Below are 18,466 nucleotides of genomic sequence, written 5' to 3'. Positions count from 1 at the left end.
GTCTTGTAGCAACCAAGAATATTAAGTAGATAAAGTTAGAAGGCAGAGGAATTTCATTGTGTGTGATGCATAACATTTATCATACAATCATTTATTTTTTCCTGGGTTTGGTGAAAACAAAGAATATATTGATCCTGAAATGAACAGACACAGCAGTCCGTATTGTTAGATCTTTATCTATTAAAAATGGAAAAACAGCACTTCAGCAAATTCTTTGGCCTCTACTCATGATTACCCTATTTATTGATTGTTTGCCAAGAATGTATGCATCTTAAGAAAGCCAGGGTAAGAGCATTAAAAATATAATTTATTACGGCTTTTCAAACCGAGTGCATTAATATTGTACTGTGAAGCACTGGGGCTCTATAAAAAAGACTTTCTGACGCCTGCAAACATATAAGTTCCATAAATTCCTAAATAGGAGATTTCAGCTGTCTCTGGTATTATGTGATATTTGCACAGCAAACTTTAATGCCAGGACAGTTTTAGACAAGGATTCTACAGACTTCGCTGCTCCTTATGGCAGACGTGCTGTTTACACAGGCTCATAAACCTTCAGCAAGGCTTCTAAGACTGCCTCCAGGTTTAAATCATGCGGTATTTTTAGCAGTCAGCAGTGACCAGTGCACTCCCCCTTTTTTAATGCTGGAGGGTTATGAAGTTGCTGTAGTTGGAAGTCTCGCCCGACACCCAGATTTAGCAGCTGAATTTGGATTTAAATGATACTGTTGTCGCTTTATCAATAGCCACCCTAATTATCTGATAGGGGCCCCCTAAATAGAGTCCAGGATAACTCTTAATGCATTTCCATCGTTTGAAAGACCTACGGTTATTTCACAGGTCTAAGGAGCAGCAGAGAGCAGGACACGTCTGTATCTTCCTATAAGAGGAAAAATCAATGCGTATGTTTTTGTCGTGCTGGTAACCCAACTCTTTGAAGACATCAGGACAGGGGGAGGAGAAACCAAAGTACAGTAATTTCACTTCCTGCCCAAGGGCTTTTTTTTTTTTTTAAAGCATTGCATTCATAGTGACGTTTTTAAAATGCAGTTTAATTGTAGAAGGTCCTCTGCTTACTTTGAACAACAAAATGACTCCAGCCTTTTGGTGGTAGTGTTAGTATTTCCTTTTCTTCTTTTTCACCTGCGTGCTTTTTGCTTCACAGGTGCCAGATAAAAATTGTGGCTGGGATGAGAAAGCCTGGCTTAAGAAAAGGGGTTAATGTTGTAATTTGCCTCGGAGGTTTGGCCAGAGTACCTTCAAGCCAAGGAAGAAAGCACAGTGTTGTTTTTGCTGTGGTCTCCCCAAGTCGTCTTCTGGCCCCTGATGGGTTCCCTCCCCAGTATAAAACAGCTGAAGGAATGACAGGAGGATTGGCAAGCTGTGGGGCTTGTTTTTCATGCCCAGCCTGTTGGGTACCTCCAAATGAGTTTGTGAGCTTTTCTAAGTAAACCTAGAGGGGTTTATTTGTCAGAGCTAGAATCTCTTGTGAACAGTTCACGAAAGCTGCGGTGGAGAAAGAAATGTAGAGAAATGTAGCTTGTTTTACTGCTGGCTTTGTTTGGCGGAAACACGCAAATAGGGCATTTTTAAAGGGCATCTCTGGAGTCTGGAGGACATCCTGATTTTTTAGCTCTGCCTGGCCTGCATGAGACATATTCAGAAGTTGGTTGGATTCTGCGAGTCCACAGGGCAGGGCTGAGAGAGGCATTAATGTTAGAGGACTAATTGGGGACCCTGGGTGCCCTGGTAAAGTAACCCTTGTCATCATTTATGCTAAGGATGACAGTCCCCTGGCAGTGTGCCACCGTACAGTTCAGATGCATCTGCTTTTAACCCTTTTCCGTTTATCATCGGAAGCATGACGGTGCGCTGCGTAAACACCTTGAGAACTGCTGCATTCCAAGATTTGTTTCTTGAAGCCTCTTTTCTAACAACGGTGTGGCCTGTGTTGGTTAATCACCTGGCTGCTGGCTTATTACATGGCATTACAGTAAAGAAAGAGAGAACACAGCACATCTCTGCAGATGCCTTTATCCTAAGATGTCCCGATGAAGCCAGCTTTCTTTCTTCTCATTTTTATCCTATTTACTATAACAAAGATGGTTCATTTTAAAGACATATGGCTCCTGGGGTATCTTTTGAGTCAGGTAGAATCAGTGAAGAGCCCTAACAGTAAATCTCATTTATCTGTGTTTTGCACATATTGAAATCATATATTTTGAACATCAGTTTGGTTGAGTTTTGTGTTTCTTTTATGGAATCATTAAAGTCAGTATCTTAAAAAAGGACGCAAATGCTGATCATTTTATCATCCAAGACAATGTGTTTGGACACAAACAGGGAAAGTTGAATGTTAGCAAAAGTGTGTAGGACACGTGAAGGTGGTTCTTCCGAAGACCCTGTAGTCAGTTACACGTGCGCGCCAGGTACCACTCGCAGCTCATCAGACCAGACACTCCTCTCTCGTCAGCCTTATTATTTGATCCAAAAGGTAATTCTGCATTCTCTGATTTGGGGAAATGCACTGTTAAAATTAAAGTAGAGCCCAGGTTACCTTAGGACCCGGTTCACATTCTCTTTGACTATTTCTCTTACAACTTCAAAAAAGGAAAGGAGCGTATATGTATGTGTGTGTGCGCGCCTGCCGGTGTGTCTGTGCCCTGTCTGCCTTGGAAACACAGTCTCCCCTTCTCTCACTGTTGCAAAGGTTTATTTTTCATGGCGTAGCTCTCCGTCCCGCCCCCACCACCTAAGACTGTGATTCTGAGGATTGTTGGTTTGCGTCTCTTTTGCTCTGTCTCCTTGATAGGGACCATGCTACCAGTTTTCTGCGTGGTGGAACATTATGAAAACGCCATTGAATACGACTGCAAGGAGGAGCACGCAGAATTTGTGTTGGTGAGAAAAGATATGCTTTTCAACCAGCTGATAGAAATGGCACTGCTGTCGCTGGGCTATTCGCACAGCTCTGCTGCCCAGGCCAAAGGTAAATAAGGCATCCATGGGGCTTGGAAAAATTGCTCGGCATCCTTTGTTTACCTTGCAGAGAAAGCCCTGGATATTTTTGTTCAAAGGACTGTAGTCTGTGTATTCCATTGGTTCCTGATAGACTGTGGCTTTAAAAAATGGGCTTAATTCAGTTTGGTTTAGTTAACACACATTTTGCTCATGTGGAATGTCGAGGTAGATTTTTTTTTTTTAAATTACTTCAGCTGAATCATTAGTATGCTTATTGACCTTAATAATCTGCTCCACTGAGGACCCACAAGGAAGTGAGGAGCGGATTTGAGCAGATGGACTGTTGAGAGTCAATTTGCATTTATGACTGAATATCTAGTTCTGTTTCTTTTATTCTGTTTCTGATGGTTTTATGGGCTGTAAAGTATTTTTCAATGCTGATTCCCATTGCAATAGAGAATCTTATCTAAATCGTAAAGCCATTGAGAACTGGTTCAGCTATGTCTTATTAGAACTTCCCGTAAGTTAGGAAAATGTGGCCCAGGCATAGGTTTTATGGATGGGTTTTTATTTCCAAAATAATAAACAACCCTCCAGTCATTTACATAATTTCCCGATTTGGAAAGCTAAGCTGTGAATATTTTCATTGACCTGCCTTTTAGAGGGAAGGGAATTATTCAGACAGAAATAACAATATTGCTTGTGGTGGGGGCAGTGGGGAAAACAAAAACCAAAAAACAAAAAACCTTCTACTAGATGTATGATCTGAAGGGTGCAATCTTTAGTGACACATTCTCTTTATCTGGAATAGGGCTGATCCAGGTTGGAAAGTGGAATCCTGTTCCACTGTCTTATGTGACCGATGCCCCTGATGCTACGGTAGCGGATATGCTCCAGGACGTGTATCATGTGGTCACACTGAAAATTCAGTTACACAGGTGAGTCAGGGCAGCAGTTCTCCTGCGGAACATGCTCCTTACCTGATCTTTTGAAACAAAGCATCTCTGGTCAACCTTCAATTGTTATTTACTCTGGGTTTCAGAAAGGTTAATCCCAATTGATTTTGTGGCCTTAACCCCCTTCTGTTTTATCTTCTCAACTTCAATCTATCATTTAGAAGCCACTTTTCCCCCCAACCTGGGTCGATCTGTGCAGGTTATCAAAAGACAAGACTCTTTTTATTTAGTCAATTAAATGATGCCTTACAAGAAGGCATTTTACATAAAGTTTACTTAAGAGAAAAATATTTTTGCATATCATGAACAGTGCCATCTGGGTACGTTTTGTGAAAGAATGCCTTATTCACGATTGCTGAGATCTTATTTATTTTTATATATGTATATTTATATTCTTTTACCATTTTTATTCGTCTGAGCAGAGTCGTGAAAGGAAAACGGTTACTACGTTAATGGTTTTCACGATGGCTCGTGAGGAAGCAGTACACCTTAAATTGTCTTCCCGAGCGCATCAGAGCAGGGAGGTAGAAGTAACATGAAAAAATAGCCACCACAGGCAGCTGATGTATAATTCATGCATCGATACAGCAGATGTGTTGTATAAAGTAATTAACTAATCGGAACAATCAGGAGACCGAGAGCAATCTCCAGATGCATCTGTTTGATGCACAAAATGAAATCTGTCTGTCTTAAAGGAATGTTCTGCAGCGGGATGCAATCTTGTCATAATCCCCTCTCTAATCTATGTCTCCAATAGTTGCCCCAAACTCGAAGACCTGCCTCCCGAACAGTGGTCGCACACCACCGTCAGGAACGCGCTGAAGGACTTACTGAAGGATATGAACCAGAGTTCCTTGGCCAAGGAGTGCCCCCTTTCACAGGTATTTGGCATCTCTCGGAGTTGATAATACACAATCGTGAGCGGCCCTGGTTTGAGGTGCGAGGGGGTTCCGTAGCCTAAAGCAACTGGTATCCAAAGCAAGGTTCTCCCCCAAATGCCAAGTGACTTGACCACTGGGGCCTTTGAAAAATATGCCTGATTCATTCTGCACAGAGAGCCTTCACTCATTTTCTTCCTTGGGGAAAAGAGCGAAGGAGAGACAGCCCAGCACAACCCTGTGCTAGCTTTAGGTTTCTTCTGAGTGCACTGAGCTTCGCAGCTACACAGTCCTGAGAGCCCCTGCTTAAGGGAATCAAAGTGGTATAAGTTCCTGGAGCCCTGGGTGAGTGGGCGTGGCGTTGCAGGTATTAACATACAAACTTCACCATGCTACCTGAAAAATTAAGAGTACAGTTTTTGGCTACTTTGTTCATTAGCCAAAAAAAAGAAAAAGAAGAAAAAGCATTTTGTAAAAAACATTATAAAAATAAGAACAAAACAGAAGTCTCTTCTGGAAGAATTATTAATTATCAGGATTTTGTCGCCAGCTTTGTGGCATTGGTTTACCTTTTTTTTTTTTCCTCCCCACTTTTAGTGAGATCATATTTTTTTCCTTGGAGATGCCTGTCATCCCATCAGGGATTTTTGAAATGAGACAAAGATTTATTATTATTGAACTTGATTTTTTTTTTTTGGACAATGAATTTTGGTAGCAGGGCAATTAAAACTCCAAGCAAGAGGCTGCCTGTGTTTCAGAATGTAAAGCCAAATACCACTTTTGATAATGCTCAGCTGATTTCAAATCAGAAAGAAAGGGTGCTGTGAGCCCGCTATTCACGGGCTGCCTGTGTGGTCAGGACACAAGTGTGTCACAGTGCCGTCCACCAGTGCCCTAACCATCATTCCACCACAGAGTGTGATTAAAGTGCTGCTCTGACTCCATGCTCACTCACTTTTTTAAGTTTCTTTTTCAATGCATGTTTAAACTGTACGTCTGAATGTTAGTCGTCAGTTATTTGAACTTGAACTGGCTGACTGCAGTAAACATTGCTGCAATTGAGATGTTCTCCAAATGCATTTCCCATGTGATGCCCATAAGGATATTTGGGTGCCTTTGGAGGGAAGCTTGCGGGCTTTTGTGCTGCCGTTTCTTGGAAGCTCCGTGCATTTCAGGTTTGCTGCATTACAGTCCTTCTGCTTGACTTTGATATTTGTTAGCAATTAGAGGAATGAAGCAAATGAATTAAGCTTATAATTAATGATGGCTTTTTATATTCTTTTAAGGTAAGCTGTAGCCACAGGTAAAAAATATCCTCTGGTATTAAGAGTCCATTTCTTGAAATTTAGAGCAAACTCTTTTTTGTCATTCTAGCTGAACTCCTTCCATTATCTCTCACCCTTGGAGTAGAGAGGATGTGAATTTATAACCATCAAATAAAAGTAATTTAAATTAATTAAACACAGTTAAATCAATAGGATGATATAATGAAGCAGGTGACTCTTACCTCTGGGACTTTGGGTTTTGCGACGACTGCACATAATCTGTCAGTTGATTTCTAGCATTTGAACATTTGAAATGTTTTAGAAACAAACTTCTTTTTTTTAATTCAGAGCTAGAATATGGATAAGCACCCATGATAGGAATCCCATGTATGTTCATGTTACCAAATGTCCCATTGATTTTAGAAGGAAATTCAGGCAAAGATTTAAGGCATTTACTGTGAGCTGGAGAAGAGGGTGCTAGGACAAGAATTTATTGATACAGTGGGAACTAGCTGTTAAATGACATCAACATTCAGCCAATAAACTCCACCTCACTGTAGCTTATAAATACAATTGTGAGTTTACTTAACGTTATCATGGGAAATGAATTGAATCCAGACAATTATAACATTAAACAGAATGACACAATGAAATCCAGGACTTGGTTTTGGAGTCAGGCATTGGTGAATTTCTCTAAAGAAGCCTTGAGTGGAACACGTGACCCCGTGTAGCTGGGGACTCCACTGTCATCATTCAGGGGTGAAATTAGACTGTAAGTTCAACATCAGTTGTAATTACAATCTTCTTTTCTTTAAAAAAAAAAAGTTGGAAAAAAAAGATTCATCAGTGGAAGCAAATATTCTAAATTAATTTAGGTTTATGAGAAAGTGCAACTTGTTCTCTAAATGAGGGGGTTATTCTATATTCTGCTGCATCATCTTCTCTTTCTTCCTCTAAAATGAATTCCTGAATCTGATCCTCACTTCAGAATGTTTTAATTATGAACTATTTTTCCATTTGCTCCTTTATTTTCTCTTCTGTCAGAAGTTGTTAGTTAGAGCAAACGCAGGCACTCTTAGGCCTACGGCCCCAAATGCATGCTGAGCTTGGTCAAACTCCTCTTTCTTGCCTCTGCGGTGAGATTTGGTGATGAAGAGGGTGTGAAAATCCCTAGCAAGTAAATACTGCCTCCGTCTTACACCAAATGGGGCCCAACACCAAGAAATACTCTGTGTAAAGACTTTTTTTTCCCTTCTTTGAGGTTTGATTCATTCAAGTGATGCTCAGCTTGTAGCACCCAATTCAGCACATGCATTTTGCTGTACCTTAGGGTTCGATTTTGTTGACTGGGATAAAAATACCCCAGTCTCAAATATGACTGTCAAGTCCCTTAATGATACACTTAGCAGAATGTCCACCCCATAGGCAAGTGGGTTCCGTTTACAGAGTAGAGATCCTGCGGAAAGGGGGATTGTCCCACAGTTGCAAAGCACATGTCCAGTTTGCACTTGGAATCTCGGAATCAGACAGATGAAGGAGCCAGTGCCCCTAGAGATTAAAGTCAGAAGCCTGGTTAGGACGGACCCGAAAGCCCTTTCCCACTGGCAAGTTTTAAAGTGTTGATTTTGGAAATGAAGACGTAGGTTTTGGTGCAATCATGTTCTCTCTGGTACTGTTTGCAGGGTTTTTCTCTCTAGCTGCAGAAATTCCATAAGTGTGCATGTGGTTTGACTTATAACTCATGCTTTCATTTCTGTTGCTGCTTCCCTATCATAAATCTGCCCGAATAGCTTGCCATCCATCTATTAAGTTTTTTTGACCCCGTGTTCGTTAATTTTTGTAAAGCATTCTAAGGCTTAAGAAAACCCTAGCTCATTATAATGTGAGGTTGGGCGTTCTGTTATCATTCTTGCTTTTTTTCAGTGGATGTGGTTAGATAAGTTGGATGTTGTATTCTGCCCTGCAAGTAAGGAGGAGAGAATAAAATCTTGGGGACAAGAAAGCTTATGTCATGGGAACTTGAAGAGTGTGGATTTGGAAGGTAAATTGGAATTTGAAAAAGGAAACATTTTGATTTACAATAAAACATTTTATTTTGATTTTAGTTTTCCCTGAAGTTTTGGAAATTGAACTTAAACCTAAGTATATACATTCCCTAGATACATGTATAGGTTAATATAATATAAGCCCTAGATATACACATTCAATATAAGAACAGATTCATTGTGTTAAAAGTGTCATAAGTAAGATGAGTTAATTGCTTTTGCCAGGCTAGAGTCTTCCTTCAAAAAATGTTTAGGTCAAAAAAAAAAAAAAATGTTTAGGGCAGATATTCCTGAGGGATTTTAATCTGATGTGTGTGCATTTTTACCACCCCTCCCCACCACACACACATGCACACTTGTGTGTACGCACACACACATCACCACTCTCACATTTTTAAGACACTAGATCTTTCTGTTTCATTTCTCACCTGGGGAAAAGTCGCTCCAAGCCCAAGTCCCACACAAAGTGAGAATTGTCATTTTTATTTCCGAGTAGCAAAAGATGTATAAAATGTGTTAAAATTCGAACATTCTGTCGAGAAGTAATATTGAGAAAAATGATTTTTTTTCTCTCCCGACAGCATCTCGGGATCTATAATGTGCCAGACTTTTTATTAGATCCTGGCAAAATAGCTGAAAAAAGAAACCGCCCTGCCCTCCTGAAGCTTAGCATTTAACCATGCGGATTCTCCAAAACTTGACAGTCATTTCCATAGACCTTAATAAACCCCTGTATTCACCTGATTTTCAGCCTTATTATACAAAGCAACAATTTAAAAATCCCCGTCCGTTAGGCTATGTGTGTGTGTGTGTGTAACATATGTCTATATATATATATATATTTCACTACACTTTGTGTTAATTCTTTTCATAATTTTTAGACCAAACTGGCATTTCTGAAGAAATTTTAATGAACATTAATAATCAACTTCTCTCAAGAGAATATCCAGCAGTAGATTCATATATTGTATTTCACATTGAGAGTCTAATCTATGAAATTTATTTGTGTATTCACATATTTATTCATTCAAAAATATATATATTGGCAGTCTGTTGTGTGACAGGCATCCTGTTTCCTATTGTGTAATGAGGATGACACATCTTAATAGTTGAAATAATAAACCTGCATTTGGTGCTTTTGCAATATCAAGAGTGTGTCTATAACCCCAAGTTGTGTTTAGTTTAAATTCCCCTCTTCAGCTGAGGACCCTGAGCTATGGAATGTTTGAGTCCCATGGTTATGTGGCTGGTAAAGCAAAGGGGCAAGAATTCACACCCAGACCCTGTGAATTTAACCAAGTATTCTTGGCTAGATGGGTAGAGTGCTTATTTTTAAGCCTTTCTCTAGTTAATTTGACATTTTATCAAATACTTACATTTCTCTGCAACTTACTGTTCTCCATTTCTATTTATTCTCACCGCTGAAATGTTTAACGTCTTTTGTTTTTGTAATTTTGATATTGTCATTCTTACATTGACTTGCTTTAGAAATACCATCACTTCTGGGGGTGGGTGGGGATAGCTCTGGGGTAGAGCGCATGCTTAACATGCACAAGGTCCTGGGTTCAATCCCCAGTACCTCCGTTAAAAGAAAAAACAGAAATTTTACTTTAAAAAAAAAAAAAAAAACCATTGTTGCATGCTCCTAAATTAGAGCACGTGAGGGTGATTTAGACCACAGGGGCTGACATCTGGGGTAGTCTGGATTTGTGGGGGGTTCCAGAAGATTTGACTACCAGCTGTGGGACCGTCACTTCCCCCCGTCCTCACGTCTGGATCGGTGGGTATGGCTGAGCTAATGGCCCTTTTTATTTGCGCCCCCACAGCAGTGTTAGACGTCTGCACGGGAAACAGCGGGCAGTTCTTTAAGTCTGTTTGGGAGTGTAGAGCTTAGTTGTCCACTGGCTTGATGTGACGAACGAGTTGATAACTGGCAGCCCCGTTGAGAAACACAGGTTCCTGTTGGAGCTGTGCTTGGAGGATTTTGTACCTGCCCCTTCCTGGTATAATACTGTCAATCTTGTTGTAATTAACATCGTGTATTTTGAGGAAAAGCTCCACAGAGGAACTCTTCTTTCCTGTTTGAAATTGCACAACTTTCCCCAGTTCGTACCCCACGCCCATGGGAGTCCGAGGCTATGAGTATCTGCTTTGCCAGGCACGGAAGCACTTGATACTAATTGGGTTTTATTGCCGCTCTCAGCAGTTGCAGTAATGGCGAGCTGGTCAACCAGTTCTACGTGGGTAGAGGTGTGACTTGCTCAAGTTGCACCCAGTGCTTTTTCCTGTCTCCTTTTTTGAACCGGTTATTGCTTCACTCTAGTACCTCTTTCTCGAATTAGACCGTAGAGGGGGAGGGTATAGCTCCGTGGTAGAGCGCGTGCTTAGCGTGGGCAAGGTCCTGGGTTCAAGCCCCAGTACCTCCGTTAAAAAATGTGCATAAACAAATAAACCTAATTACCTCCCCGCAAAACGAAACAAAACAAAACATCAAATTAGACAGTGAGATGTCTGTCCTGGGTTAGTAATATCCCACACAGAATCTACAATAGACGTGTCCTCCAGGCTGCGAGTTTTTCTTTTTACATCTCCTCTCTCAGGCTCATTTTCAGCCGATTTAGATACATAAGGATTTTACTGTAGCTTGATGTCAGTTTCCTGTAACCTTTCAGATACATTCATCCAAAAAGCCAAACTTAATAAAGCATCTATCTTACAACGGATTGATCTCAAATATTTTATGGCCTATCTTTTCACTATAGTCACACAGACGAGTTTAAGCCATGCCAATTTAGAGAGTGCTTAACAGTGTGTAAGTACTTCATTTTCACTTAATAGATTTTTTACCTATGCTTTGTTTCAGAGCTGAACAAGTTTCCTTTGACCTCAGAATCACTAATGCAAGGAAAATTACCATATCATGAATGCACCTCCCCTATTTTTTTTTTTTCTGATTTGCAGAATAATAAATACAGCCAAGGCTCAGGAGTAGGAATGGCCTGAGAGAAAGCCTCTTAAATGCTCTTTTCTAATTTTTTTTTTTTCTTTTAAAGTTAACCAACTCAGGCTAATCAATCAGATTTTCTTGCTAAAACAGAGCTAGTTTTAAAGTGCTTTTTGAGTGTCTTTTTTTTTGAAATTTACTACTGAAATTTCAAGTTGGGCTTTATCTGAATTTGGTTTTTAAACCTGTTTTATTTCATGTCAGACAGGGGCCCCCAAGAAACTCATAAACAAACAGAAAACCCTAAATTCGGGATAATCAAGACAAACAGATACACGCACCCAATTTTTCCCCCCTCTTTCTTTGGAAACTGCTTGATCGTAAGGTGCTCTGAGTATTAAAAAAACATAAGAGAGCCTTTAACGTAACAGGAGAGAGCTTCAGCGGGGCCTCACAGCTCACTGCCAATTGAAGTAAGGAACGCTCTGGCTGTTGGGACTTTTAAATCTAGACTTAAAAGTTATTTGTTCTGTTTAGCATTTTTAAAACGATTCTATTAGGAATTGTATGTGCTTCAGTTTTAATTTTAACTCATAATGATTGTAAAGCACCCTGGGATTCCTGCATGAAGGGCGTTATAAGATTGTATTGTGTTCTAATATGCTGTGGTATTATGGGCAGTTCAGAAGGTTACAAAGGAGGTGGCTGACTTCCTTTCAAAGTCTCTTTCCTTTCTCTCATTCTTACTCTAAAACCCTATCCTCTTTAGCCGTGATCTTTTTCTTTCCTTTCTTCTTTTCCAAAAGCTATTCTCTTGTACGGCACTATTTTCCCGTTTAAAAAAAAAAAGCAACTCTAACTTGGTTTACGCAGAGGTTAAATTTTATGCAAACCAGATTACGTGTTGAAAGTTAAGAGCGATTAGCACTTTCCTTGTTAGCACCAGTTGAGATCACTCTTCTTTTCCAGATGACAAGACAGGGTATTTCATCACTGGGTACCACCCGACTGTCCCAGACTTGTCCCAGTTTACTGTCAATCCAGCGTTTATTCCTCTGCAGTTAAACAATGTGGAGCTAACAAGAACAAGTACTAACGCTATGAAATGTCACAGTAGAGATTTCCCAACATGTAGTGACACTCCTGGGTTATTCTGGCATAGGACAGAGCTTGATTTCACTTTATTTCTTAATGAAACTATTTTTTAGATTTATTTCATTAGCAGTTGTGTTCTCTCCCCCTTTGTGGGAGTCTGTGTGTGTTACTGCTTGTTGCCACCCCATAATTAATGCGCTCAGAGCGTTCATTCCATAGGAGTCTAGAAAGTGAGCTGTGCCGTCACGGCTCTGTAAATTCAGGCAAGTGACTCTGTGCCTCAGTTTCCTCATCTCTAAAGCAGAAAGGTAACAGTACTGATTTTTCAGGATTGTTATGAGAATTACATGAGTGAATCCTTGTAAAGCATTGAGAACAGTGCTCAGTTCTAAAGTGTGCAATAACATGGGTTGTTTTTCTAAAACGTGGGGGGTTGAGAGTTTGGCATCGCACTTGTGGGTCTCAGAAACTTTGTTGCTACGTAGAAGATTTCTATGCAAGCGTGAGTTTGTATGGAAACAACCAAGAACTTTTCATTTGTGAAAAAAATTAAAGAAACGTTTTATAACTTGTCCTCACCTTGAAGGAGCGCTTTTAGTCGGGTCCTTAGAATCATGTATCTTAAAATGGAAGTGAGGGAAGACTCAGGCAAGCATGATGCTTTAAATAAGCACATTTGCAAGTTAAGCAGATATGATAACTTAGATGGGACAGTGTCGGGGAGGGAAAAGAAACCTCCTGGGACTGTCATCTGGATGTGAGTTTTCCCTAGTGCTCTTTCCTTCACCCTCACCCCTGCTCCCCACACCCAAGGCTCTGTCCCCTCCCTTTATACAGCCCCATAGCAGTTTCCACATTGTTCTGTAATTATCTGTGGACAGACTGTGTCCTCTACGTGAGTAATTGACAGCCACAGAGGGGCTAAGTTTTATTCACCATCACAGTCATGGATCTGGCACACAGGAGGATCTCAGGAATACCTGTCAAGCCGAGATAGCCTTGTAGCGTTTTCATCACATCTATTTCATGAACCAGTAAACTATGTCAGTAGTTTTCTTTGTAGTGTTTTATCTATAGTCTTATTTAGAATATCCTACTTTACAAAATATTTTCCCTATTATGCTTAATTCTGAATTTTTAATTTATGTAACCCAAGAGCAAATTACTTCTGCATTTTTCTCTAAGAACCCCTACTGATAATCCAAGCTGTCCCATAGTTTTGCTTATATTGTGATGTTCTTAAATATATGGATAAAATTATGTTTGTAAGCAGAACAGTAGTCTTGGACCCAAAGATCTGAAAAAAGGACCCAAAGAGCTAAAAAATGCCCTAAGAGACCTAATTATACATCACTGTTAAGCACAATTTAACAACACAATTCAGTAAACATTTTAAGTTTTTCTTCTATAATCAGGTGTGTATTTCAGCGTCGCTCATAGTTTTCATTTTTTCTCCATTGTGTTATATTTGAGATCCACACTTTTTTACTGTTAGTTCCATTTGTCTGTTTCTCATTTGAAAAAAAAATATATATATATATATAAAGGGGGGAAATTTCAATAGCAAAGTCAAATGATTTCTAGACCAAGATGTTGGTACTGCCAACATGGAAATGCTAACAGTCAGTACCACCCCATGTTAGTTCACAGTGTCCGTTCTTCATTTGAGGGTCCAAAGTCCACATTTGGCAGTGGAGGCTCCGTTTGGGGCTGTAAACATATAATGTGTAAAAGTCAGCTGTGTACAGGTCCAGAGTCACCTGGGTTTAGAGAGAGCTGCAAATGTAGATAACTGTTCAGCCATTCCAGAACAAAGCCTCAGAGCCTTTGTCCCACCTCCCGCAGGAGCACCAGCTCAGCCTGGAGCCCACGCCTCCAGTGATGGACGGGGCTTGGGACTTCGTGGCGGCCAGCCCATCCATCCAGCACAGATTGACCATTTCGCCCTAACTCCCAAAGAGCTGATCACCAGTATACTGGCATTTTCATAACATTGACAGAGATGAGCCACATTACCTTGATCTTTCTCTCTGACCTCATTCAGAAGTTACATTGGTTTATATTTATTTAGTAGACATGGGAAATCTTGACTAACAACTAATAAAATACAGAAATCAGGGGTATGATTTAGCCTTCAGTCTCCTATGAAATCTTGGATCCGTAGACCCTGCAACAGGCTCCCAAGAGTTTGTGCAGACCCGGAAGTTACGAGTCTCTTGGGGCAGGATGTATGTGGAGAGAGCTTTCGTAAGTTTCATGAAATTCCCAAGGAAAGTCTTTGGCCCTATAAAAAACTAAAAACCAAGCTTACTTCCCCCCCCCCCCATTTTTAGGCAATGTGACTTAAAATCTAACAGCGTTCATGTAAGGAAGGCGTGCAGAGAAGGAATATAAAATCTGAAGAGTCACAGCCTAATTCTAGTACTTACTTTTGGAAAAATGGGCTGATTGTTCAAACTAGTTCTTTTTTTTTTTTCACTCGGTGCCTTAACATTTTTCAAAATGACTTATTTAGGACCTCTGGAATTTACTACAAATTTGATGTCTTTTCCTGCTATTTCTAAGTACAGATACTAGAAATTTTAATCTCCAGAGAGAATGGGAGCTCTAACCACGCAAGGGCCAGCAGAGAAAGAAGAATCCCGCATTCCCCAAATGTGCAAGTTGGTAGAGAATGCAGGAGGTTTAGAATCTTAGGAAACAGTTTTTGCTATAAAATCAAATAAGGCTCATTCGATTTAGATTTACCTAATGAAAAACTTGTGAAAATTCTATTTGGAGTAGCATAACGTTTAATTCAATAATAGGGAGTATATTTTTAATAATCATATTATAAGCAAGATACCAAGGGACTTTAACCTTCTTAAAAAATAAAACTGTAGTGGGGGATGTTTGCACAGTGAGTGGATGGTACGTATTACAGTTGCAGCTCCTTTAGTCACTGAAGACCCTGTAGGACCTCTGTTGGGGAATACACACAGATCTCATAGAGTCTTCAAGCTGTTAGAAAGGACCTTGGAGATTTTCTAGTTCATTTCCCTTCATATTGCAGATGAGCAAACGTAAGCCTCTATGTGCAATTAATTTGAAATGTTACATGCCCTTCGTAATAATACACTTTTTAACAAATATTTTCTAATTTAAGCCAGCATAGTCAATTAGTTTGAATGAGAAGGTTTCAGAATAGTAAGAACGATCTATACGGGTTCTCAAACAAAAAGACAGAATAGAGAATCTGGTCAAAAGATACTCTCCGGGCTTTATATAAAATTCCTTTAATTATGTGGCAAAGCCACGTGAACTGCGAACCAGCGTTTTCTTTTAAAATTACAAATTGGATATTTCAATCATTAAATGAAATTTCTGTGCTTCAAAATGATCGCAATGTCATCTTTAGGAAATGTGATAAGAGAATTCAGGCAGAATTGGATGGGTTCTCTTTCTGCTTGCTTTCGTAGACCTTTGGGGCTCTGTCCCCAGTTTCTGTTTTTAGCACAACACAAGGATTGCTTGGTGTGAAGATGCTGTTTGCAGGCACTGGGGTTGATCAAGATGGCAAGAACCACAATGATGACAACTGGAGTTTAAGTAAAATTTAGAAGTGATTAGTCTCTCCTTAACAAATTGAGATTTCGAATATGCCCCAGTTGTGTCTCCCCAGAGAATAGCTTAGAAGGCAATAGAGGATCCGGAGGGAAAGATCTGGGGAACGTAAGCTAACATCACAAACAGAATATTACACCCAGAGGTCCTGCCATTTGCTTCCCATAAATTGAAGCCCGTTTCCCTCCCTTCTTGGCACCCCCGCCTAGTACCCGATAGGGTCTACCTGTGAATTTTCACCAAGTTCATTCCATGTCACCATCTCCTATGATGTTTTTTAGAGCTTGTTTGTAGAATTTGATATCCTTTGGGATTTAAAGAAAACTTCATGTGCTGAGAACCATGAGATAGTATTTGAATATGGGGCTGATTCCATTTGCTCTGAAGTTAAAGTTTGACCTTGGAGTTCTCCACCACGCACATAAAAACCCCCGCTGTGAAAATTCAGGCCATAGGCAGACAGGACCTGGAGAAAGGGGAGTGTCATTAGTGTGTGTGGAGTTGTACTGCTCAAAAGATAAAAATGTAAGGGAATAGAGAGCCAGCAGTTTGACAGATTGTTCAGTAAATGCTCATTTTATTGAAAATTATAAAAAGGTGCTTAATGTCTCTATGCCATTAATATAATACATAAAAAGGTTACTGTCAAGATTAGTGTTCCAGCCCTGAAAATTAACTGCTGGGTTTTATAAACCATCACTCTGCGTCGCCTGAGAAGTTAAAGGTTTCTGTATATACATTTTGCACACGTGGACACTTATCTCAGAAAACAATTATTTTAGACTTTACGCCAAAGGCATTAGCAGTGATATGCTTTCATTTAAAACATGGACCTAAGTGCTGTGTATTACAAACAAGGTGAAACCATGAAAGATCGCCTTGCAGAATTAAATGTGTGCAAGATTATTTCCCTTGCTGTCTCTGGAGTATTCGATTCAAAACATACATCCCTTCCTACAGAAGAAGAGATTCAGATTCCTTAGTTGAAATTAATTAGCATTCAGAAACCAGATAGCATGTTTTTGGGTATTCATGAGATCTCTGTTTGAAAAAAAATGTTTTTAACTTGTAGAAATGTGTTGCAACACACAGATGGGAAGAAAAAGAAAAAAAAATCTCTTTAGCAAGCACTGTGTGTAAAAGGAATATTACATTTTGCACGCTCCTGATTGCTCTGTGTAAACAGTTTTTGACATCTGTCTTTATAGTTTTCTAGGAGAGGAAGACTTTGTTAAAAGAATCATTTTTATACAGCAGTCACCATTTTAGTCTTGCTTTACCTGTATTATGAAAGCAGATGGTCTGCATGTCTTTTGAATATTTATAACTATCAAAAACAATCTCTTGCTATTCACCCTTAGGCTTATGAGATGTCAGGACTGTTCTGGTTGAAAAAAAATCATCTTGGGTGTTTACAGAAAGAGGATTACATTAAGCTGAAATGACTATACATTTTCCAGTTTAATATTTGTCCATCAGCTGTTTAATCGTATTTAGATAATTGTGTAAATAAGATGTGGTAGCTTTTGGCCTCTCTGCTGATGGAGCCTGAAAGCTTTAAACGTGGGTGAACCACCCATTTCGGAGATGCTCTTGGTACCTACATCCACCTGTGCTAAACCATCAGCAAGTCTTTAGTAAGTTTGGGTCATGATATCACAGTCCTCTTTGTGGAGGGGGAAAAAAATTGTGCACAGAAAGCCCGTATGGAGATCACAGGAAAGCTAGGGAGCTGCTGGCTTCTGGGACAGGCTGTTTAGTTTATTAGAGTATATTGTAATATGCAAATATGGTACAGCACTCCAGTTACCCTTTAAAGATGACAGGGCTTTCCCTTTATTCTCTGCATGCTCGCAGCGCTTTGAGGGTATTTTGGAAAACTTTTGGTATAGTGGGGGTTAACTGTTTTTTGACTGGAAGCTGAGCAGTCAGAGATAACAGATTTTGCTGTGGTTGGTTGATTTGGCAGAAAAGCATGAACAGTTTTGGTTTAAATGATTGAATAACCTGATTAGCATTGTTTTGGGGTGGGTTTTTTTTTTTTTTTTTTTTTTTTGGTTGTTGTTAAAGGCACAACAAAGCAATTTGAAGGGTAATCAGATCCCTGTCTTCTCCCAGTTGACGAACGTATTTTTCAGAAGGCTTCCCCTCTCCCCAAAGTCTTCATTGGCTGCAAAGATGACCAAGTAGAAAAATAAAACTATCTCCCCTCAGTGTCTAAGTGTGTTATAAATACAGCCCTCCAATTCGTGTCATATTCTAGCAGGGGTTTGAAAGAATATAATCTTTTGAAAAATGATGTAACCTCAACCAACTCCTTGTGGGGTTTTTTTTTGGGGGGATGTGTATTTTGTTTTTCAGATGTACAGCCCTGCTGTGTTTCAGAGCTAAGGTTCAGAATGTTCTAACCAGCTCGAAGTCGGGGCTTTAGGAAAATTCCACCCTTACCTTTTCACAATTAGAAAGGTTATAAATAATGTATTTGGCTGAAAAGGAAGCCCAGCCGGTGGCAGATGGTACGATTCTAGAGTACCGGGGCTTCTGTGAAGATGGCGTTCTTTTAGATCGGAACTTCAGCAGACTCTCAGAGAAAGCCAGAACTCCTCACCGGGCGCAGACATGTGCTTTATGGCTCTTAGGAAAGCTTACAACCTGGCCCCTCGAGGGGAAGATTGTGTCACCCTGGTGTTAGCAAGCACGTCACAGCCAATGTCTGCTG

At 39.9% G+C, this 18,466-nt stretch overlaps 1 protein-coding gene across 10 annotated transcripts in view; it reads left to right on the top strand.

Moving 5' to 3' along the window:
- SATB1 (SATB homeobox 1) overlaps positions 1-18,466 on the top strand; it is a 97,836-nt gene that overhangs the window by 25,790 nt on the left and 53,580 nt on the right. For all 10 annotated transcript variants that reach the window (XM_064490988.1, XM_064490972.1, XM_064490974.1 and 7 more), the window contains exons 3-5: positions 2,813-2,989; positions 3,773-3,899; positions 4,675-4,798. In XM_064490988.1, coding sequence (XP_064347058.1) covers positions 2,813-2,989; positions 3,773-3,899; positions 4,675-4,798 — 428 coding nt within the window. The remainder of the gene's footprint in view (positions 1-2,812; positions 2,990-3,772; positions 3,900-4,674; positions 4,799-18,466) is intronic.

This window comes from Camelus dromedarius, chromosome 2, assembly GCF_036321535.1.
Source record: "Camelus dromedarius isolate mCamDro1 chromosome 2, mCamDro1.pat, whole genome shotgun sequence".
In the NCBI taxonomy this organism is placed as follows: Eukaryota; Metazoa; Chordata; class Mammalia; order Artiodactyla; family Camelidae; genus Camelus; species Camelus dromedarius.
This window is presented reverse-complemented; position numbering and strand designations above follow the sequence as displayed.